Source organism: Dendrobates tinctorius, unplaced genomic scaffold (assembly GCF_039654945.1).
Source record: "Dendrobates tinctorius isolate UK_male_01 unplaced genomic scaffold, ASM3965494v1 ptg000007l, whole genome shotgun sequence".
In the NCBI taxonomy this organism is placed as follows: domain Eukaryota; kingdom Metazoa; phylum Chordata; class Amphibia; order Anura; family Dendrobatidae; genus Dendrobates; species Dendrobates tinctorius.
The window spans coordinates 50,838,599-50,858,990 of NW_027361675.1; the positions used below are offsets into that span (position 1 = coordinate 50,838,599).

The following is a 20,392-nucleotide window of genomic DNA, read 5'->3' on the forward strand; positions in this document are numbered from 1 at the left end:
GAATTATGCCGACAAGAAGAGATTGGATCCTCCACCCTATCGTGTCAGGGACAAGGTCTGGCTCTCGTACAAATTCATCCAGTTGAAACTGCCTTCCTACAAGTTGGGGCCATGCTACATCGGTCCGTTTGAAATTCTTGGACGTATCAACGAAGTCGCCTACAAATTGAGGTTGCCTGCTTCGCTCTGGGTCCCGAACACCTTCCATGTCTCTCTCCTGAAACCTGTGGTGCTGAATCGCTTCCATTCCTTGCCTGATTCCGGTCCTCAGCCAGTGGGTGCCGATGATGTCTTTGAAGTGGAGGACATTATCGCCATGAAGAAGGTTAGAGGTAGGACATTTTTTCTTGTTGACTGGAAGGGCTTTGGTCCTGAGGAGAGATCCTGGGAACCTCAGGAGAATATCAATGCTCCTCGTATCCTCAAGAGATTCCTTGCTAATCTGTGGGGAGGGCGGCTTAGGGGAGGGGGTACTGTCATGCCGTCTATGCATACTCACCCAGCCATTGCTCCCACGCCACAGCCCCTCGCCGCCCAACAGCCACAGCGGTCACCTCTGACAGGCACGCGGCTGACGGCGTCTTTGCATGCAACGCGCATGCGCCATAGGCCGCTGCCGCGCCTCCCTTCTGCTTCTTGTGCTCCGGCTGTGCCCTGACCTGGAAGCACCCCCTGACCAATGGCAGACAAGACAGGGGCATATCAGGCCGCTTCTCCCTGAGGGAGGCGCCTGATCATTGTGTTTCCTAGCACACTGGGCCTCGCTTCTTCGTGTGCTCTCTGCAGTCTCACAGTCCCGTTCTCGTGTGCTCCCTGCAGCAGCCTCTCAGTCCGGCTATCCGTGTCCCCTGCTGTACTCCAGTCCTGCCTCCGGTGTCCCTGTTCCATCCTGCTCCAGTCCTGCCATCCTACTCCAGTCCTGCCTCCGGTGTTCCTGTTCCATCCTGCTCCAGTCCTGCTGTCCTACTCCAGTCCTGCCTCCGGTGTTCCTGTTCCATCCTGCTCCAGTCCTTCCGTCCTACTCCAGACCTGCCTCCGGTGTTTCAGTTCCATCCTGCTCCAGTCCTTCCGTCCTCCTTTAATCCTGTCTCCTGTGTTCCTGCTCCAGCCATCCCTCCATGTTCCAGTCTACTGTCTTACGCCATTAATGTCTTCCAGCTCTGTCCTGTCATCTACACTTCAGACCCTCCACGTTCCAGTCTACAGTCTTACTCCACTCCTGTCTTCTGTGTGCCAGCTCTGTTCTGTCATCTACACTTCAGTCCCACAGTCCTACTGCAGTCCATCCTGAGCCGCCCTTCTCGGTACCGGCTACCGTGGTCCTCGAACCCTTGGGCCTGCTCCTAATGGTCCCTGTATAGGGGTCAGTTCCACCTGGCAGCTCGCCGGGGGCCCCTTGGTGCCACGGCCCAGAGGGTCCACTCCTGGAGATTCCGGCTCCAGACCAGCCACGCTAGCACAACCCTAACCCTAATTCCACCCTAACCCTAATTGCCACCCTAACCCTAATTCCACCCTTACCCTAACGCTAATTCCAACCCTAACCCTAATTCCAACCCTATCCCTAACCCTAATTCCAACCCTAATTCTAACCCTAACCCTAATGGAAAAATAAAAATAAAAATATTTTCTTTATTTTATTAGTTGTGCCTACCTATGGGGGTGATAAATGGGGGGTTTATTTACTTTCTATTTCATTTTCCAAGAAGGAGGCGCCCATTATCCGGGACCGTGGGACACCGGGAGTGACAGCGGCACTCCGAAGGTACCAGGGGGGTGAGGGGAGATCGGAAGCTGGCGGGAAGGAGAGGGGGAGCAGATGATGACAGCGGCGGCAGATCGCCGCTGTCATTCAGTGGCGGGGGGGCCGATCGCCAGTGGGGGGGGTCGGATCGGTATCTCCAGCCATGTCCGATGCTACTGCAACATTGGCCATGGCTGGTTTGTAATATTTCATCAAATTTCATTGATGAAATATTACTATCGCTCTGATTGGCTGTTACACTTTTAACAGCCAATCAGAGCGATTGTAGCCACGTGGGGGCGAAGCCACGGCCCCTGTGGTGAAGTACAAAGCCCCCTGTATCTGCGGGTCGGGTGACCTTTCATTGACCCCGGTCACCCGACCCGCAGGGGGGCTTTGAAGTCATGACACAGCATATGCGTCATGGGTCGGATTGGCACCGACTTTCATGACGCATACGCTGTGTCACAGGTCGGGAAGGGGTCATGTAGGGTTTTAAAAATGTTTTCTGTAGCAAAATAAAGTAGAACATTTTAATGCGCTTCCCACAACATCAAGTATCTTCTGCAACTGTTCTCTCAACCCTTATTTTTTGCTCTTTTTTTCCATACCCCCGTGAAGCTGTATTTAACATAGAAATAAACATGTTTTACATCTGAATACACATGATTCAGTATATTTTTATGAGAATATTTTCGTACCTTATGGCTAGCTATATATACAGGCTTACTCTGCCTATAGGTAAACCTAGTCCTGCATACAATATATTTTATGGCCGTTAGAGTAATGAAGGGGTTAATGTCTTTGGGCCTGACAAATTTCATTGGGGTGGTAATTCTCAGGAACTCACTGAAAAAATACATACTGAAAGGTGTGACTAAGCTGGGCGGATGCAGAGAGTGTCTTCATTTATTATGCAGCTATGCATTCTGCCATTTGCTATCATGTTAGAAATGCATACATTTATACACAGGACACGTATATCCATGAAGCCTAAAAATAAACAAGATCTTTATTTCTCCTTCATTTCTCCTTTGTAGACTGTTGTAAATCACATGCCTATGCATTTCCTTTGTTCACATCAGCGCTGAATCAATCGTAGAAATTTTAAGTTAGAGTCAGAACTGCTGTAACAATGACTCCTCTGCTGGTAAAAAGGTAATAAAGACTTGTATAAAATAATTCTTATTTTACCTCTTGGATTTATTGAGTGTGAAATTAGTATTGAACATGTCACCAATTTTCTAAGTAAACATATTTCCAAAGGTGCTATTGACATGAAATTCTAACCAGATTTCGGATTCAACACATACAATGCTCACAGGCAAAGAAATCAAACCATAGATGTCCATAAATTACGTTATGTCTAATAATGAGAAATGACACAGGGAAAAAGTATTGAACATGCTTACTAAAATTGAATTAATGATGTACAAAAACCTTTGTTGGTGATGACAGCTGGAAGACGACTCCTATATGTATCAGCTAGTTTCATGCAGTACTTAGTGTAATGTCCACACGTTATGAAGAATTCAAGGTATTAAACTTTAGATATCTTTTATTCTTCGTCCTCCAGCACACAGCATAACAGTTGCATTACCATGCTACCCAGAAGTGAAACTGAAACTTCCCTTCTCATCCCTCTTGTCTCCACCCCCCAAGTCCCATAAGTCTGGCTTGCTTAAAGAGACAGATCTAATTATTATACATTACATCATCCCCCTTTTTTTTTTTTTATAAGTAACCCATATTACTGATAAAGGCAACAACATGAAAACGTCCAAAGAAATCATGTGTCCGTTTAGTCTTATTTGTTCAATTCCAAGACCAGAGAAACAAACAAAAAAACAAAACAAAACAAAACTGTAATTATACTTCTTCAATAAGCCTCGATGGAGCTCTTCTCTCTCGTGTAGGATAACGTCTGGGCTCATTGAGAGGGTTCATTATTGATGGACCAGCTACCTCTTGTTGGTCCTCTCCACCATCGGATACCAAATCTTCCACCAAAGAGAGTTCATTGTCATCATTCTGCGGTATGATTTTAAAATATGAAGAATTTCGCGTTATGGAGTGTCCATCTCGTTCAGCCGTGATCATGCTGCCTTTCCTTTTAGTAACATAATATTTTGCAGGACCATATACAGGTGAGGTCTTGTTGGTTGGTCTTTGACGTACCACCACGACATCCCCTCTTTCGATGGCACTTGACTGTGTCCTTCGCCTTCTGTCTGCATAACGTTTCATGGCTTGTTTGTTGGAGAAATCTGTGGATCTCACTGAGGAGTCACTCGGTCGGGGATGGCTGGTCACATCTGGGAGACGTATACGCAGGGTTCTGCTGAACATTAAATGAGCTGGAGCAGCATTAGTAGTGGAGTGTGGCGTATTGCGGTAATTACGCATGAATTTGTATAATGACTGTTTCAGTGGGATGTGCTCCAGGCTCGCTGCCTTGATACGTTTCCCCAGAGTGCGCATAAAACGTTCCACAATTCCATTAGCTTGCGGCCAGCAAGGTGTGATTTTCCTATGATTGAATCCCAAGTATTCAGAAAATTGTGTAAACACATGTCCATTGAAGGGAGGTCCATTGTCTGTTTTGACCACTCTTGGAATACCATATGCCGAGAAAATGTCGTCCAGCTCCGGTATGACATTATTAGCAGATGTTGAAGAGATAAATGAAATGACAGGGTATCGAGAATATTCATGAATTGTTACGAGAATGTATTGGCCATTTGGCAATGGTCCATATATATCGACTGCCACTTCCTCCCAGACAGCAGTGGGTAACGGAGACATTTGTAATGGCTCTAAGTTTGATGATGGAGTGATTAATTGACAAGTAGAACAGCGTCTAATCTTTTCTTCCACCAAGTGATCCATATTTGGGAACCACACTTTTTCTCTGAGTAACTTCTTTGTGCCAACAATTCCTAAATGACCTTCATGTGCTATCTGTATGACTAAGTTACGCAAAGTCTTAGGTACAACTAGTTTGGTACCTCGAAGAATGAGGTGTTCTTCGGTGACTGATAATTCCTCACGTACGTTTGAGAATAGTTTTAACTCTTTCAGATCAATCTCAGAATCAGGAAATTTTTCCTTTTGAATTTCATGCCACCTTCGATTTTGGATGATTTGTATTAGGGCACATAGTGTCTTGTCTTTTGTTGTTTCATTTATAAATTGATCAAGAGAAAGTGCTTTTGGCACGGCATGATCTGTAACAAAATGTAGGTATTCTTCAATAGAGGAGTGCACAGGTATATCATCATTAGTAGGATGTCTTGAAAGATAATCAGCCGGATTACTGTATTTTCCAGGTTTGTGAACAATTTTATAGTTGTAGTCCTGTAGACGTAGGCCCCATCGTTCAATTCGTGCAGGCATTTTTGCTCTGGGATTTCCAAAAATTGTAAGAAGTGCTTGATGATCTGTGACAATGGTGAAGGGAGCTCCATAAAGAAATAAGTGAAAGTGTTCACATCCCCAGACAACTGCCAAGCTTTCTTTTTCAGGTTGAGAATATTTTCTTTCAGTGTTTGTTAAGCTCTTACTTGCATAAGAAATGATGTGAGGATTTTGATTGTTATCCTTGTATTGCGCTAGAATAGCACCCAGTCCCACGGGACTGGCGTCCACAATCAGTTCAGTTCGAAGAGCTGGATCAAAATAAGCCATGGTAGTCGTCAAGCAGAGTTCATTTTTAATTGTTTCAAAAGAGGCCTGACAGTCTTGAGACCATTGAAAAATACAACTTTGTTTTGTAAGTTCCCGTAGTGGATTGCTGATTGTTGAAAAATTCGGAATATATCTAGAACAGTAACTTGCCATTCCAAGGAAAGAACGCACTTCACTGGCATCCTGTGGAATTGAGGCTGTTCTGATAGCTTCCACTTTCTTGGGGTCTGGTTGTACTCCTTTTGCCGAGAAGATGTGACCATAGAATTCTAATGAACCCTTGTCCAACTCGCACTTCTTTTTGTTTAAAGTGAGTCCAGCAGAAAGCAGACATTCGAAGATAGCATATAGAGCACGATTATGCTCAGCTTGTGTTTTACCAAAAACTAATATGTCATCACTGTAATTAAAGGCATTTGGGATGTGTTGAATGACACTCCTTAATGCATCCTGAAAAATTTCTGCTGCTGAGCAGACTCCAAAAGTCAATCTTTTGTATCTTCTGAGGCCCACATGGGTGGAAAATGTGGTCAAGTATCGGGACTCTGGACTCAGTTCTAATTGATGATATCCCTTATTGAGGTCGAGCTTTGAGAAGACGGTGGCTCCATTTAGTAAATGAATAATGTCATCAATCGTAGGTGAGATATGTCTTTCCCTCTGGATAGCGGTGTTGGGCAGACGCATGTCAACACACAGTCTCACTTGATCAGGAGTCTTTGGTTTTGGAACTACCACAAGTGGAGAGACCCACGGAGTGGGACCAGTAACAGTTTCAATAACGTCCTCATCCATGAGCAATTGGAGTTCCTTTTCTACCTTCTGTCTCAGGTGAAATGGAATACGCCTGTGAGGCTGGGCTACTGGACGAACATTGTCATCCACATGAAGGTGTACTTGAGAGTCCTTTAGTTTTCCCAAACCACTAAATAGGGAGGGAAAGCTGTTCACCATAGTTTGTACATCCATATCCGCAGGGTCAGTTATGGCATGAATAATCTGGATGAGCCCTAGCTCCAAGGCAGTGTGATAACTGAGAAGACAGCCTCCCGATCCTTGTAATGTGTGGAAAGTGGTTTTCTGCCTGTTTTCTTTATATCTAATTTCAGCATCAAATTGTCCCATTATAGCTAGAGGTGTTTTAGATCCATAAGGAAAGATTTTAGTCTGCACTTGTTGTAAGACTGGCCTTGTTTTCAATTGTTCATATGTAGTGCCATCTATGATATCCACTGAAGCTCCTGTATCTATTGTAAAGGTAATGTCAGTGTTGCAGATTGAGAGTGTAACACAGGGAGACTGTACTGAACCAGTGACAGAGGTAGTGAACACATAGTTCTCAGTCGCAGACATTTCTTCTGTGTCCTGATTTATCACTTTTACATCTGCAGATTTTGTCATAGGCAGCGGAGGCTTGTAGTGCGCTGATTTGCAAACAGCTGCAAAATGATTCCCTTTTCCACATTTACTGCAGGTTTGTCCCATAGCTGGACATTTGTTCTGGTGGTGAGGGAAATCCTGTCCACATCTATAACATTTCTTCTGTTTCTGGGCTTGTTTGTCTGGTAAATTTTTCTGTTTGAGATTATGCACATGTAATTTATCCCCATTCTCCATTACGGTAGCCTGATGATCTGCTATTTCTATAGCACGGGCCATTTTGAGCAAATCATGTAGAGAGATATCCTGCTGCAGAGCCTTACGCCTTAGGTTATTAGACGAGCAGGTGACAATTATTTGAGTTAGGATTTCATCATCTACATCTGTAAAGGCACATCCATGTGCTAACTCTTTCAGCCGTGTGACATAAGTGTCTATGGACTCTTCTGGAAGCTGCTTGGCAATCCTGAATTTATATCTTTCATATCTGATGTTCTGTTTGGGGTTGAAGTAGCCAGTGAGAGCTTTAGTGCAGTTGCTGTATGTGTCTGTTTCTGCTGCAGGTAACGTACTGTATATGTCATAGACTCCTGTGCCTGCACAATGCAGGAGCAAAGCTCTCTTTCTTTTTTCTTCCTTTATGTCCATGGCTTCTAGGAAATTCTCAAATCTGTTTAGCCATTTTCTCCAGTTATGGGAGACATTAATGACATCAGTCATATCGAATTGTGGGAATGTGTGCAAGTAGTCAGCCATGATAGAGTCTCTCATTGGTGCTGGCGTGTGAAGCGGTAAAATATAGTCCGTACTCACAGCAGTAGGTGATTATATCCCATCCTCGTCGCCAGTTGTAATGTCCACACGTTATGAAGAATTCAAGGTATTAAACTTTAGATATCTTTTATTCTTTGTCCTCCAGCACACAGCATAACAGTTGCATTACCATGCTACCCAGAAGTGAAACTGAAACTTCCCTTCTCATCCCTCTTGTCTCCACCCCCCAAGTCCCATAAGTCTGGCTTGCTTAAAGAGACAGATCTAATTATTATACATTACACTTAGGTGTGACCTTGGCCCATTCTTCCACACACTTTTCAAATCCCAAAAGTTCCGTGGGCTCCTTCTATGAACTGTGAGCTTTAATTCCTTCCATAAGTTTTCTTTTCAATTTAGGTTAGGTGATTGGCTCGGCCATTCTAGCAGCTTTAGTTTCTTTCTCTGAAACCAATTGAGAGTTTCTTTGGCTGTGTGCTTGGAATCATTGTCTTGCTGAAATGTCCATCTTCATCATCCTGGTAAATGGCAGCAGGTTTTTGGCAAGAATGTCTCTGTACATTTGTCCATTCATTCTTTCTTCAATTACATGAAGTTTGCCAGTGCTATATGCTGAAATACAGTTTCATACCATGATATTCTCTTGTCCAAACTTCACTGATACTATGGTGTTTTTGGGGTGATATGCAGGGCCTTTTGTGTGTATTATGGCATGCAAAGTGTTCAATTTTCGCCTCATATGACCAGATGACTATATTCTCCCAATATTTCTCTAGCTTTTCTAAATGTTGTTGAGCAAACTTTAAATGTGCTTGACCATGCTTTTTGTTCAGCAATGGAGTCTTGTGTGCCTATAGGTCATGGAGGTTTAGTGCATTACTGTCATGCATCTGGGTTTGAACCCTTGATCCTGTGTTTTGTGATCAGCTTCTCTATCCACTGAGCAACAGCACTTAAACCTTTTCTCTGGGTGGTTAATCTCTGTTCTTGCCTTCGTCTTTTTAGGTTAACAGGTGTTTTTATTTGTCTGGCCTATCACCTGTCGGGTGCAGCTATATATACTTTCCCCCTGCTGGAATTTCCTGCTGTTGATATTCTCATTTGAATGTCCAACCATACTGATATTGTTTATGCCAGTCAGTGAAAGTTCAGCTAGGGTTAATCTCTCTGCTGATTATGCTTTTCACCCAGCACTTATCTCCTGTTCCTTGTTTAGAAAGTAGGCTGCATACCTTCAAGCAGTACATGCCTTATCTTTTCATTTGGTATTTCATGGTTTGTTTTAACTCACTTGAGGATCTTTCTATCTCAGCACTCCTTACCTTCTTTAGGTAAATTGCACTCTGCTGTGCCCTCCAGTTCCTTAGACGGTACGTGAAGCACTTCATGGTCTTTGAGGCAGCATAGGTTCAAGCTGCCATAGTTTAGTCTGTTGTTAGGGCTATTCCAGCCCAAGTAGGAACCACTAGGGACTGGAGGGTCTAAATGTCTAGTTTGTTCAGGAACAGACTGGGTCAGTTGCAGTTTTCAGTGTTTTAACTGTTTTCCCATGTGAGTTGTAACACAAGCATAACAATTACTTATTGCCTTCTTTGAAACAATTGTACCTGCTGATTCCAGGTCTTTATGTAGCTCTCCACAAGTGTCCTTGGCTCTGGGATAATTCTTCTGATAATTCTTTTCACTCCTCTGTCTAAAGTCTTGCAGGGAGCACCTGGTCCTGGCTGGTTTATGGTGAAATTATGTTCTTTCCACTTCTGTTTTATGGCGCCAACAGTGCTCACTGGAACCTTCTGTAATGTAGAAATTCTTCTGTGACCAATGTCATCAGTATATTTTGCAACAATAAGGGTGCAAAGTTCTTCAGACAGCAAACTGGTTTTACCCATCATTAGATGTTTCGTGTGTGACAATATGGTTGTTAGGTACTCCTGGGGTGGACCCGCTAGACGAACCTCCCGGGGGCGAGCTGACCAGGTGGACCACCCCCTATACAGGGAGTGTTTGGGGCAGGCCCGCGGGTAACTATTACCATGGCAGCTGGTACCCAGGGAGTGTATAGAGGGGCCGGCCACAGGCCGGGGATGCTGGCGGGAACCTCCTCCGGAGCAGGAAGACGGAAGGTGGTCAGGTCAGGTACACATGCGAGACGGGGACAGCAGGCACGATCAGAGCGGTCTCAGGTGCGGGAACAGGACAGGACGGGACACGACCACGGTCCTCCCGATCCTAGGAGAGAGGACAGTGGAAAAGGCAGGTGAGCTACAGACAGACAGGACGCAGGAGCGTACATAGATGAACGGGCCAGAATCACTATCAAAGCAAAAGTGATAATCAGGCGCCGCTAGCAGGGAGAGGCGGCCTGATATAGGAGTAGTATCAGAGGCTTCCGGGTCGTGACCTCTCCAGTGCAAGAGAGGAAGGCGCGCGACCTCAGGAGGAACAGGAGGCGCACGTGCACCCGAGTACAGTGTGTGCGCGCGCTCGCCGAGGAGGAGGGACAGGGGCGCGCACCCGGCGAGATCCAGAAGACTGGATGGACGTGGGCGCCGGGCGCAGGAGAGGAGCCAGGAGGGATCGCGGAGAAGCCCGAGGCAGCCGAAACCGCGGTGAGGAGGCCGCCGGTGAGCGGGTAAGCTGCGGTCGGGGAGAAGGGATAGGCGGAGTGCGCGGCTGCAGCCGCGTGACAATGGTAATGAGACACCTTTTTTTTACAGGCCATCAGTTGAACTTGCTGATATTATTTTTTACTAAGTGGCTGGATTGGTTTCTAATTACTGATAGATTTCAGCGGGTGTCATAACTTTCCACGGCTTTTTCAATCTCTCTTTCTTCATGCGTTCAATGGTTTTTCCCTTTGTCATTTCTTTGCCTTTGTCGATTGGATGGGTTGTTAATAACATCATGTCAATAGCACATTTAAAAATATATTTACTTATAAAATTGGTGATGTGCTCAATACATATTTCACCCGCTGTATTTTTAACTCCTAATTCATGGGTAAAATCTGTATTCAGAGAAGACAGATTTCACTTTACAGAGATAGGAGATGAGAGTTGGTGCTTTTAAAATTCTATGAAGGAGGAAGAGCTGGAGATAGACACAGACATGCTGCAGTAAGTTCTCCTGAAATCACAGTTAGATTTCTCCGTAGACGTTTATGAACATCAACTGTCATCTTCTATCTCCGTAATGAGACACTCTAGATTCAGTGAAGACAGCCTTTTCCAATGAATTGAGAAATTTAGAATTAAATATCAGTTCAGAAGGCAAAAAAAGCATATTTCTGTAATAAGACATATTACAAAGTTTCTTATTCTCATTTATACTAAATGGATTTATGGAGGAAAAAGGTAAACGACGGTTAACATTTACGTTCCTTTCACATAAAATAGATACCTTTAATTCCTTGTTTGGCTGCAAACATAACAGCTGCAGCAACTGGTAATCCAAGCATGTAATAACCAATGGCAAAGATAATGGCACCAATCTTCTGTCTTCCTATCCCTCTCAATACTCCACTAGAAACACACTGCAAAGACAGGCTTTCTTAATATATTGACCAATTTAACAAACTATCAACATTATATCATCCTTAACAAATTTTTTCGAAATGAGACTGACTAATTGAGCATTGCTGATGAATGCTCACTTTCCAGGAAAGAATGCAGCCAGTAATAATTTTAAAAATTAGTTTACTATAGGGCTATACTTTATGCATACCATACTATTAAGACCACACAGTACTTACTATACAGCATGTAAAGGAATTAGCGCACCCGAACTGTAAAGTTTGGTGTTTGTACTGGACGCCTAGTGTCAGTTGCTGAACTCCGAACACTGACTTCTGCAGGAAGTCTGTGAGAAGTCTGTGCTATTGTTCGGATTTAGGATGCTTAATAAAGTTTGTTGAAATGCTGCAGCGCAGCCAAACAACAAGCTTTTAGGCTGTGGGCACTTCCGCAGGCATCACAGCTATGCCAATTGTTGGCATGGCTGTGATTGGCCAGTGCCACCTGTGACCGGGCCTAGTACTAACGCAGAGACAGCACGAGTGAGGGATAGTGTAAAAGAAATAAACAATTAATTAAATAAAATGACGTGGGGTCCCCCATATTTTTAATAACCAGCTAAGGCAATACAGACAGCTGGGGACTAATATTAAAAGGCGTGGAAGGTCCATGGATATTGGCTCTTTGCCAGGGTAATAAGACCAGCCCTCAGTTACCTCAGAAATAGCACATCCATTAGATACGCTTGCACCAATTCTGGCGCTTAGCCTCAGCTCTTCCTAATTGCTCTGGTGCGGTAACAATTAGGGTAATGGCTTATGGGGTTGATGTCAGCTTTGTAATGCCACCTGGCATCAAGCCTACAGGTTTTGTTTTAGAGAGGTGTCTATCAGATAACCCCATTACTAACCCCTCATTTAAAAATTTAAAGACAACACACAGGAAAAAAGTTTACTTGAATAAAGACTCCCCCTCACATTCCCTGGTTTGACCATTTATTATTAAAAAATAATCCCATCAGTTGCTATGTAAGCCATTGTGGGTTCTCACAACATCCAGCAATTCTCTCAAGCAACCTATGGAGCGTTGTTCTGAGAACGACACTCCACGTTACTCACAGTCATGTCTCACGAGTGATGACATTACTGACGTCATCGCTCCTGAGACATTACTGCAAGTAACCTGTGGAGCGTCATTCTCAAAACAACACTCCTTAGGTTGCTTCAGAGAATCACTGGACGTCATGGGAACCCACAATGGATTATGTTGTAACTGCTGGGATTATTTTTTAAAAGGCAATGGCTAAAACTGGGAAATGTGTGGGGGAGTCTTTATTCAAATTAACTTTTTTCCTGTGTGTGTGTCTTTTTATTTTTAAATTCAGGGTTAGTACTAGGGATGTTTCATAGCCACCTCTCTATTACTAACCCCTGAGCTTGATGTCAGCTGACATTACACAGCTGACATCAACCATGTAAACTATTACCCTGATTGCCACCACACCAAGACAATCAGTAAGAGCCAAGACTAAGAGCCAGAATTGGCGCATCTAATTGATGCACAATTTCTGGGATGGCTGAGGGCTGGTCTTATTAGGCTGGCAAGGGACCAATATCTATGGGCCTTCCCAGCCTATTAATATCAGCTCCAAACTGTCTGCTTTGCCTTAGCTAGTTATTACAAATAGGAGGGACCCCACATCATTTTTTTGTGCGTCCCCATTTTTAATAACCAGCAAACGGAAAGCAGACAGCTGGGGGCTGAAATTAATAGGCTGGGAAGGTTCATGGACATTGACCCTTTCCCACCATAATAAGACCAGCTCATAGCTGTCTGCTTTCCCTTGGCTGGTTATTTAAAATATGGCGGACTCCATGTTTTTTTTCCCATTTATTTATTAACACGTACAGTAAGCTACACACGCAAGGCACCGCTCTACTACTCCACTTGGACCTTTGCCTCCTGGTTCAAGACTATTATTTTTATTTTTTTAAACTCTATGTTATTTTAAGTAATTTTGAAATCCACATTTGTTTGTAGGGAAATTGTCCTGTTCATACCTCCGTTTTGCTTACTTTTGACTAAAGTTCAGCTTCCACGAGTCCGCTCATCCCTAGTTTCATATAATAAAGCTACACTAACTGAACAAGTTTCTGTTATTCTTTTGTTAAGTTTGATAATGTTATGTGCAGTCGCAGAGAGACCCGGCAAGACTGGCACCAAACCAGCAAAGGTGCAGTCACAGAAACACTCTTGGGGCAAGCTGCCCCAGCTAAGCGAGCCTTAAAGGGCCGGGAAACTCTTCACCCAGGCCCACTGGCAACGAGCAGCTGGTGTTTGGTGCAAGGTTAAGATAAGGTAGATACCTCTGCGAGAAGCTCCTTGACTGTAGCACATGTCAGAGACACCGCACTACACTTGCTCATAGAGCCAGTGCGCGTGTCCTGAGTACAGAAGCAGTGCTAAGAGTTACCTGGGGAGCAGGGCAGCAGAGGTGACCAGGCGTGCTTCAACTAATAGTGTCAGGGTCCAGTCAGCGCTGGAAAGTAAAGAGGCACGGGACCTGCGGACACTGAAAATGAACAAGCTTGCACAGGACCTATGGTCATGTGGCTGCAAGGGGGTGTGGCTTAGCGTCCTGCTTTCAGATATGACAGGACACTATACAACAACTCAGAGTCAGGCAAAACGGAGGTCACAACAGTACGGGCAAACGAGGCACAGGAGGGATAAACAGACGGGAGGTCAGACAAAGCCAAAGGTCATACACAGGATCACAGTACAGTACCAGGGATGAGACAGAGCGGGTAATCAGGGCCAAGCAGAGATCAAAACTAAACAGACATATAAGGTACCAGGCAGAATCCAAAGCGATATCCAGAGAACAGACCGAGTCATACACAGAGAATCAAGTAACCAGAACACAGCACAAACACACTCAGGGGTCACCACACAATGCCAAGGGCGAAAGTATAACTGACAGGGATGGGAGCGTCCTGAGGCTATAAGAAGCCTCCCCCAGAACCAGGGAGAGGCCACAATCATAGCCCCAGGTGTGCAGGTAAGCCTGCATCGGGATCACAACCTTTAACCCCAGAAATGCCAGTCATCAGCACTGGTTCCAGACATTAACCCCACGTGTGCGAGTCAAACCCGCACTGAGATCATGACAGCACAAAGACAAAGGGAAACAAACCCTAATACCAACCCTGAAAGTGAGCAATGAAGACTGCAAGCAACAGTTACCACCACAACACATGGAAATGATCAGGTGTTGAATACCTCCCAATCACCCCCAGACAACCAATCCGTGCTATCCTGCACAGCAGAATGGACACAATCTCACCACTGCCTAGTACCAGACACAGCAGAATCCTGCTTAAAATCCGTGGGAGATACAGCATCCCCATACATCCTACTAGTCCAGAACGCCACGTTTTATAGGATTGGAACAGTTTCCCTGCGTGTGTGGTAGCTCCGCCTCCAGGTTCAGGACAATGGTGTTGCTTGCAACCGAAGTAGCGTAGTACTGGACCAGAACCATTCCAAGGTGGGAGCACAGAACCACAATTCCTAACACTTAAACTAATTAAACACATCCAGGAGTGTCACAGTACAGATCCTAAAACATTACGTTTTGCTGGTCTAGAAAAAGTGAATTACCCACCAAAGGGAAGAGATCATGACAAAATGATTCTAAAAAGAGAAGCTAGATGGATCATTAGAACATTGGCACAAGGCCCATTAGGTTTAAATGATAGGTTGGATTTATCTATGTTTTTATAAGAAAACTCTGTATATACAGTATGTTTTTAGTTGTTACTAATTGTATTTGTTTAATGAATGGTGTTGTGGTGAGTTGCTGGACCGCCCATAAAGGGGAAGTATTCTCACATCAATGTTCACCTGGACCTGAAAAAGCACCAGACCTGCTCAATACAGCTATCATCCACAGCTCTTCCTGCATGCCCCCCGCTTACCGCATGTATGTCCCAGTAAATTGTAATAAAGGACTTTCTACCTTTAAGGAAAGGTGAGTGGTGCTTTGCTTTTTCTTTTTTCTTTAAGTGTCTGCATTGTACACAGTTAAGGGAACTCCCGAAAAATTCCTAGCAGTTACGGCAAATGCTCATAGAAGGGAAAGAAATTACCATGTTCATTGGTTGAATGGTGCCACAGTTTCTTTTTTTTCTTATAAAGGACATGGAAGGAGAAATGCCAAAGGACTTTTGGATCTGGACATAGCCCAATTTATGCAAATACTATGCTATATTTAGCCTTACATCTGGAGCCACGGGAGGTTTTAACACCACACTACATACACAATAAAACCTGGATTCAATCTAAGTTTGTGGAAAAGATGTGCTTTGTAATGTATCTGCGACATTGACTATAAGCAGGTGGGCCACTATTTCCTCGTTTCAGTTAAATATAAGTGTGACGGCCGTCTGCAAATCTGGGCTGCAGTAGGAATAGCACCCCGAGTAACCCCGAGACCCTTAACCCCTATACAGGGATCTGGAACTGTAGCAAGGCCCAGGGGGTAGCTGTCTGGAGGAGCAGTGGACCAGAGCAGGACGGCCGCCAAGGGGTTAAAACTAAAACCCGTAATCGTGGTCAGGAGGCAGGAGCCGGAGGCCGGAGGGCAGCAGAGGTGCAAAATCAGCAGGCAGAAGAAGAGTCAAAGTCCGGGCCAAGGTCAGTAAAACCAGAAGGGCAGCAAAGGTACAGAATCAGCAGGCAGCAGAAGGGTCAGGAATCCAAGGGAAGGTCAGCATCAAAAAATCGGAAGAGAGGCAAAGGTACAAACATGGCAGGCAATAGAATGGTCAGAAATCCAGGCTGAGGTCAGAGTTAACTATAGCAATTCACACAGTAGCACGCAGGGGAACCAAGTATATATCCGGCGGCTTGCAAGACCAGTCCCAAGGTATTTGAGGGATCAGGTCATCCCTCACAGGTTCCCGGACTGATGATGTAATTAGGACCGCCCCCAGGACCAGGCCAGATGATGATGCAGTAAGCCCTACATGACTGACAGAGGGGCGGAGCCTGAGCCACCATATTCCTGCGCAGGAGCCTCTTCTCTGTCACCACCCTCACCCAGGGGCGAACCACAGCGCCTCCTAGTGGCCGAGACCGGAACAGCAGGCCCCGAGTCTGGCGGTGACGTGTCAGTCCGGCGCCTCCTAGTGGCCGAAGCCGGAACAGCAGGCCCTGAGTCTGACAGCGATGTGACAATAAGACTACCTAAGATACTCCTGGTGGGGAAATACATTCTCCTTTTTAAATCCATCCAACTGGGTTAAGGACCTAGCGTGTTGGATTTCTGGCATTATAAAGACTTGCATGCAGATTTTATTGTTTTATTTTTTGCTTTTTTTTTAGCCGTAAAAAAATGCTTATCTATGTATTACCCAAGCTATTGAATAGCGTATATGTTAAAAGATCTAAAGGTGAACCATCCATAGTGAATTATAGACCCAAGATAATAACTGCTGACAGGGGAGTGGGTGTCCACACTGAGGTTGGATGGGCGAAGCAGGTAAGAAGCCCCATCATGGGTACTAGACCAATGAGACAGTAGCTATTTTGTGGATAGCAACTAACCCTGTGGCAAATGGTATACCATTTACAAAAGGTGGAAATTGATAAAAAAAACAGAATTCTTTTGCTCACAACAAGTGTGCATTCTTTACTCCGAGCACTCGTTATTTGAGGGTCTAATCTCCTAATTTGACCTCACTGGCTGGTGAACTGGCAATCTGACTTTGGGTCTGAACAAAAACAGCTACAATAGCTACTTGGCCTGCTGCCAAGCAGTCCAACCATGCCCTTACCACTGATTGCCTGCTTTCTGTTCTTGCAGTGTACACAGAAAGCTGTCAATCAGCTCAGCATTGAGAGAACTGCTAAGGCTATGTGCACACGATGCAGATTTGCTGCGGATCCGCTGCGGATTTTTCCGCACAGAAATGCTGCAGAACCGCACTGTGATTAACAGTACAATGTAAATCAATGGGAAAAAAAAAGCTGTGCACATGGTGCAGAAAAATCAGTGCGGAATTGCTGCGGATTTAAAAGAAGTGCATGTCACTTCTTTTGTGCGGTTCTGCAGCAGTTCTGGACCCCTCCATGATAGAAATCCGCAGTGGAAAAAACTGCTGAAAAACCGTACAAAATCCGCATCAATTCCAGCAAATCCGCACAAAAACCGAATAAAAACAGCAGCAAAACCGCATCTGCGGTTTCTGCCAGGAGATGCGGATTTTGTGCAGAAAATTCTGCACCACTTTTCCTACGTGTGCACATAGCCTAAACCTGCAAACCCTTTTCATTCAAAACTGAAGCAAGCATTTCAGTAAGTGATACATTGCTGGAGTGAAGGTCTCTGCCTCTTCATCATACTGCTCTCAGAAGGGATAGCAAAAACCTGGTGACAGATTCCCTTTAATGCAGTTTTAGGTGTTTTTATTCGGTTTCTTTTTCCTTTACATGTTACTTTTTGATATGAATAAAAATTAAACTTTTCCATTTTTTTGGGTGTGCCAAGATTGTTTCCTATTGGTGTACCTTTTTCTCCTTGTAGATGTTGTTTAATATGCGTGCAAGGTGGACTGCCATTAGTGCCCACAGAGCCACAGAAGTGAGTGGCACTGTGTTGCTGCCACTGGAAAAGGTGAGGAAGTTGAGAAGCAGTCGTTATTTGAATTCTGTGTACAGACACCAGGGACAAATGGAGGAGATGAAGCAGTAAGGAAACTTGTAAGAACCATTGTATTTACATTTGCTCACTTGTTACTTAGTTTGAACCAGGATGGACTTAAATAATGTTTGCTTTAGTGCTTTATATCAGACTAAGGCTGGGGTCACACTTGCGAGTGTGATGCGAGAAACTCGTGCGAGTCTCTCGCATCAATACCCGGCACTGCCGTCAGCAGTGAAATCTTACTCATACACATAGATAACAGGAATGCAATACAATGGGTGATGGTAAAGCAGATCTGTCAGCCAATATAGACCATAGGCATACCAATAAGCATACCACCAAGCTGTTATAATAATACATGGGAAGAAAATGAAATATAACTTGTCACAATTTGTTGCATTTCCCATTTTTTTTATTTTTCTTCAAAATATCATATACTGTATTGCTTGAAATGAGATAAAAAAATGTTTCTTTTACTTACAGCCACACATTCAAACAGGTGGAATACGAGATATATAGGTATAACATCAGACACAAGAATAGCTATTTCTCTAGAAAAAGAAAGAAAAGAAAAAAAAATATTCTGTTAATGAGCCTATGACATGTTCACTGCTTATTGAGCATATTACACAGATGTTCCTACTCCCACAATCTGCTGAAGTCCAAGTTACCAGACAACCACTGCTTACCAATCATACCTCTTACCATTTCTTCTTTTCTTTCCCATACATCTAGATATTGTTAATCAATTCTTTCTTCCCAAGCAATCAGACCATTTTTAATCAAATTCATGCAACTTTTAATTTCTCTTATATTTTTGTGTTATGACTTTGAAATAAACCATCACATACCCGTCACTGGTGAATGCATATGAAAATACATTCTTCAGGGCAGCAAGCACAATTATGTCTACAATGATGAAAAGAGCTGTGAAGAATAAAGATATTGACATCATGCATAAGCCAGCACAGCCTGGTGATAGATTATTTTACCTGATAGAATTTGCTTTGAGTAATGGAGGACTGGGCCAACATATCACCAACAATGTGTGCCAACCTTATCAAGACTTACAGAAAACGTTTCCCCTCTGTCATTGCCAACAAAGGATATATAACAAAATATTGAGATGAACTTTTGTTAATGACCAAATACTTATTTTCCACCATAATTTACAAAATGAATCTTGCCAAATCAGACAAGGTGATTTTCTGGATTTGTTTTCTCATTTTGACTCTCATAGTTGTGGTCTACATATGATCTCAATTACAGGCCTCTCATCTTTCTAAGTGGGAGAACTTGCACAATTTGTGGCTGACTAAATACTTTTTTCCCCCACTGTATAATATAAGAAAGTTAAAGAAAAAACTTCAAGCAAATAGGAAAATTCTAATATCAAGTTTATATTTGTTTTTTCCTCTTTATAAGCCGTATGATTACACTACCATTAGGTGCTGTACGGATTATATCTTGAGTATCACTCTCTTACAGCCATGGATCCTTATGGCGTGCTTTGAGAATACTTTGGGGCTTGCCAGAAATAACCATCAATCTTAGGGGCTGTTCATATCATGATCTCAGCATACAGTATGTTGAGTGAGAACATTTGAAAACCACATTTAAAGATCCCGATAACCATTTTATGCTGGGTATACAATTTTTCTTTTAGAAGTGTGGCATTCTCCACTTTTGTATATTGCTAAAAATAAATATACTTGGAGTAAGATGATAAACCGTATTTTATATTTTATGGTTCCATCGAGCGGTGCCTTGGAGTTATTTTTTTGTGGTGTTCAAACATATGGTACTTCCTTGGTGGCTGTCAGGAACATGATATAAACAGGTGCCTAAAGAATGTTAGGGTTGTCCAGTCGTAAATATGCTTTTAGCATCCTTTCATGAGTATAGTCAGGCAGTACATTTTTTGACATGTGATATCCCAATCTTTCACTTAAGGCCGGGATCACACTTGCGATTTAAACGGCCGAGTCTCGCATGGTAATACACGGCGCTGCCGCCGGGACTCAGGAGCAGGGCGTGCGGCCGCATAGCAATACATGGAGCTGCACGCCCCGCTCCTGAGTCCCGGCGGCAGCGCCGTGTATTACCATGCGAGACTCGGCCGTTTAAATCGCAAGTGTGATCCCAGCCTTACACTAGTGATAGATAGAAGAGTCTGGTGACATGACATTGACTGTTAATAGTTATAAGAGTTTATTCTATAAGAAAATTACCTGTCAGAAGGAAGGCGAGCTTCATAGACTTCTTTGCCTGTTCAATATTCCCCGCACCTAGAGCATTGCCTACTCGTACACTGGTAGCCATACCAATACCAAATGGGATCTGTACAAGTGTTTTAACATTTGTGAATTCCTTTCATAAATGTCACATATAAGGATAAACATAATTCTAAAACAAATTCTAAATATTTTACTAAGGTTGAAAATATATTACAAGCGCATGTATAAAGGTTGGCCATAAAGCAGACCTGCACAACCTAAAGCCCATGAGCTGCATGTGGCCCATCAATGGATTTGCTACGGCCCACAGAGCTGTCCAGGAGATGCCTGCTCCCTTCTTCCTACATTC

At 43.8% G+C, this 20,392-nt stretch overlaps 1 protein-coding gene across 1 annotated transcript in view; it reads right to left on the bottom strand.

Annotated features, from left to right (window-relative positions):
• LOC141085942 (multidrug and toxin extrusion protein 1-like) overlaps positions 1 to 20,392 on the bottom strand; it is a 159,634-nt gene that overhangs the window by 28,973 nt on the left and 110,269 nt on the right. The window contains exons 11-14 of the mRNA XM_073571613.1: positions 20,038 to 20,146; positions 18,658 to 18,733; positions 18,288 to 18,357; positions 10,985 to 11,117 (exon numbers count right to left, since the gene is read on the bottom strand). Coding sequence (XP_073427714.1) covers positions 10,985 to 11,117; positions 18,288 to 18,357; positions 18,658 to 18,733; positions 20,038 to 20,146 — 388 coding nt within the window. The remainder of the gene's footprint in view (positions 1 to 10,984; positions 11,118 to 18,287; positions 18,358 to 18,657; positions 18,734 to 20,037; positions 20,147 to 20,392) is intronic.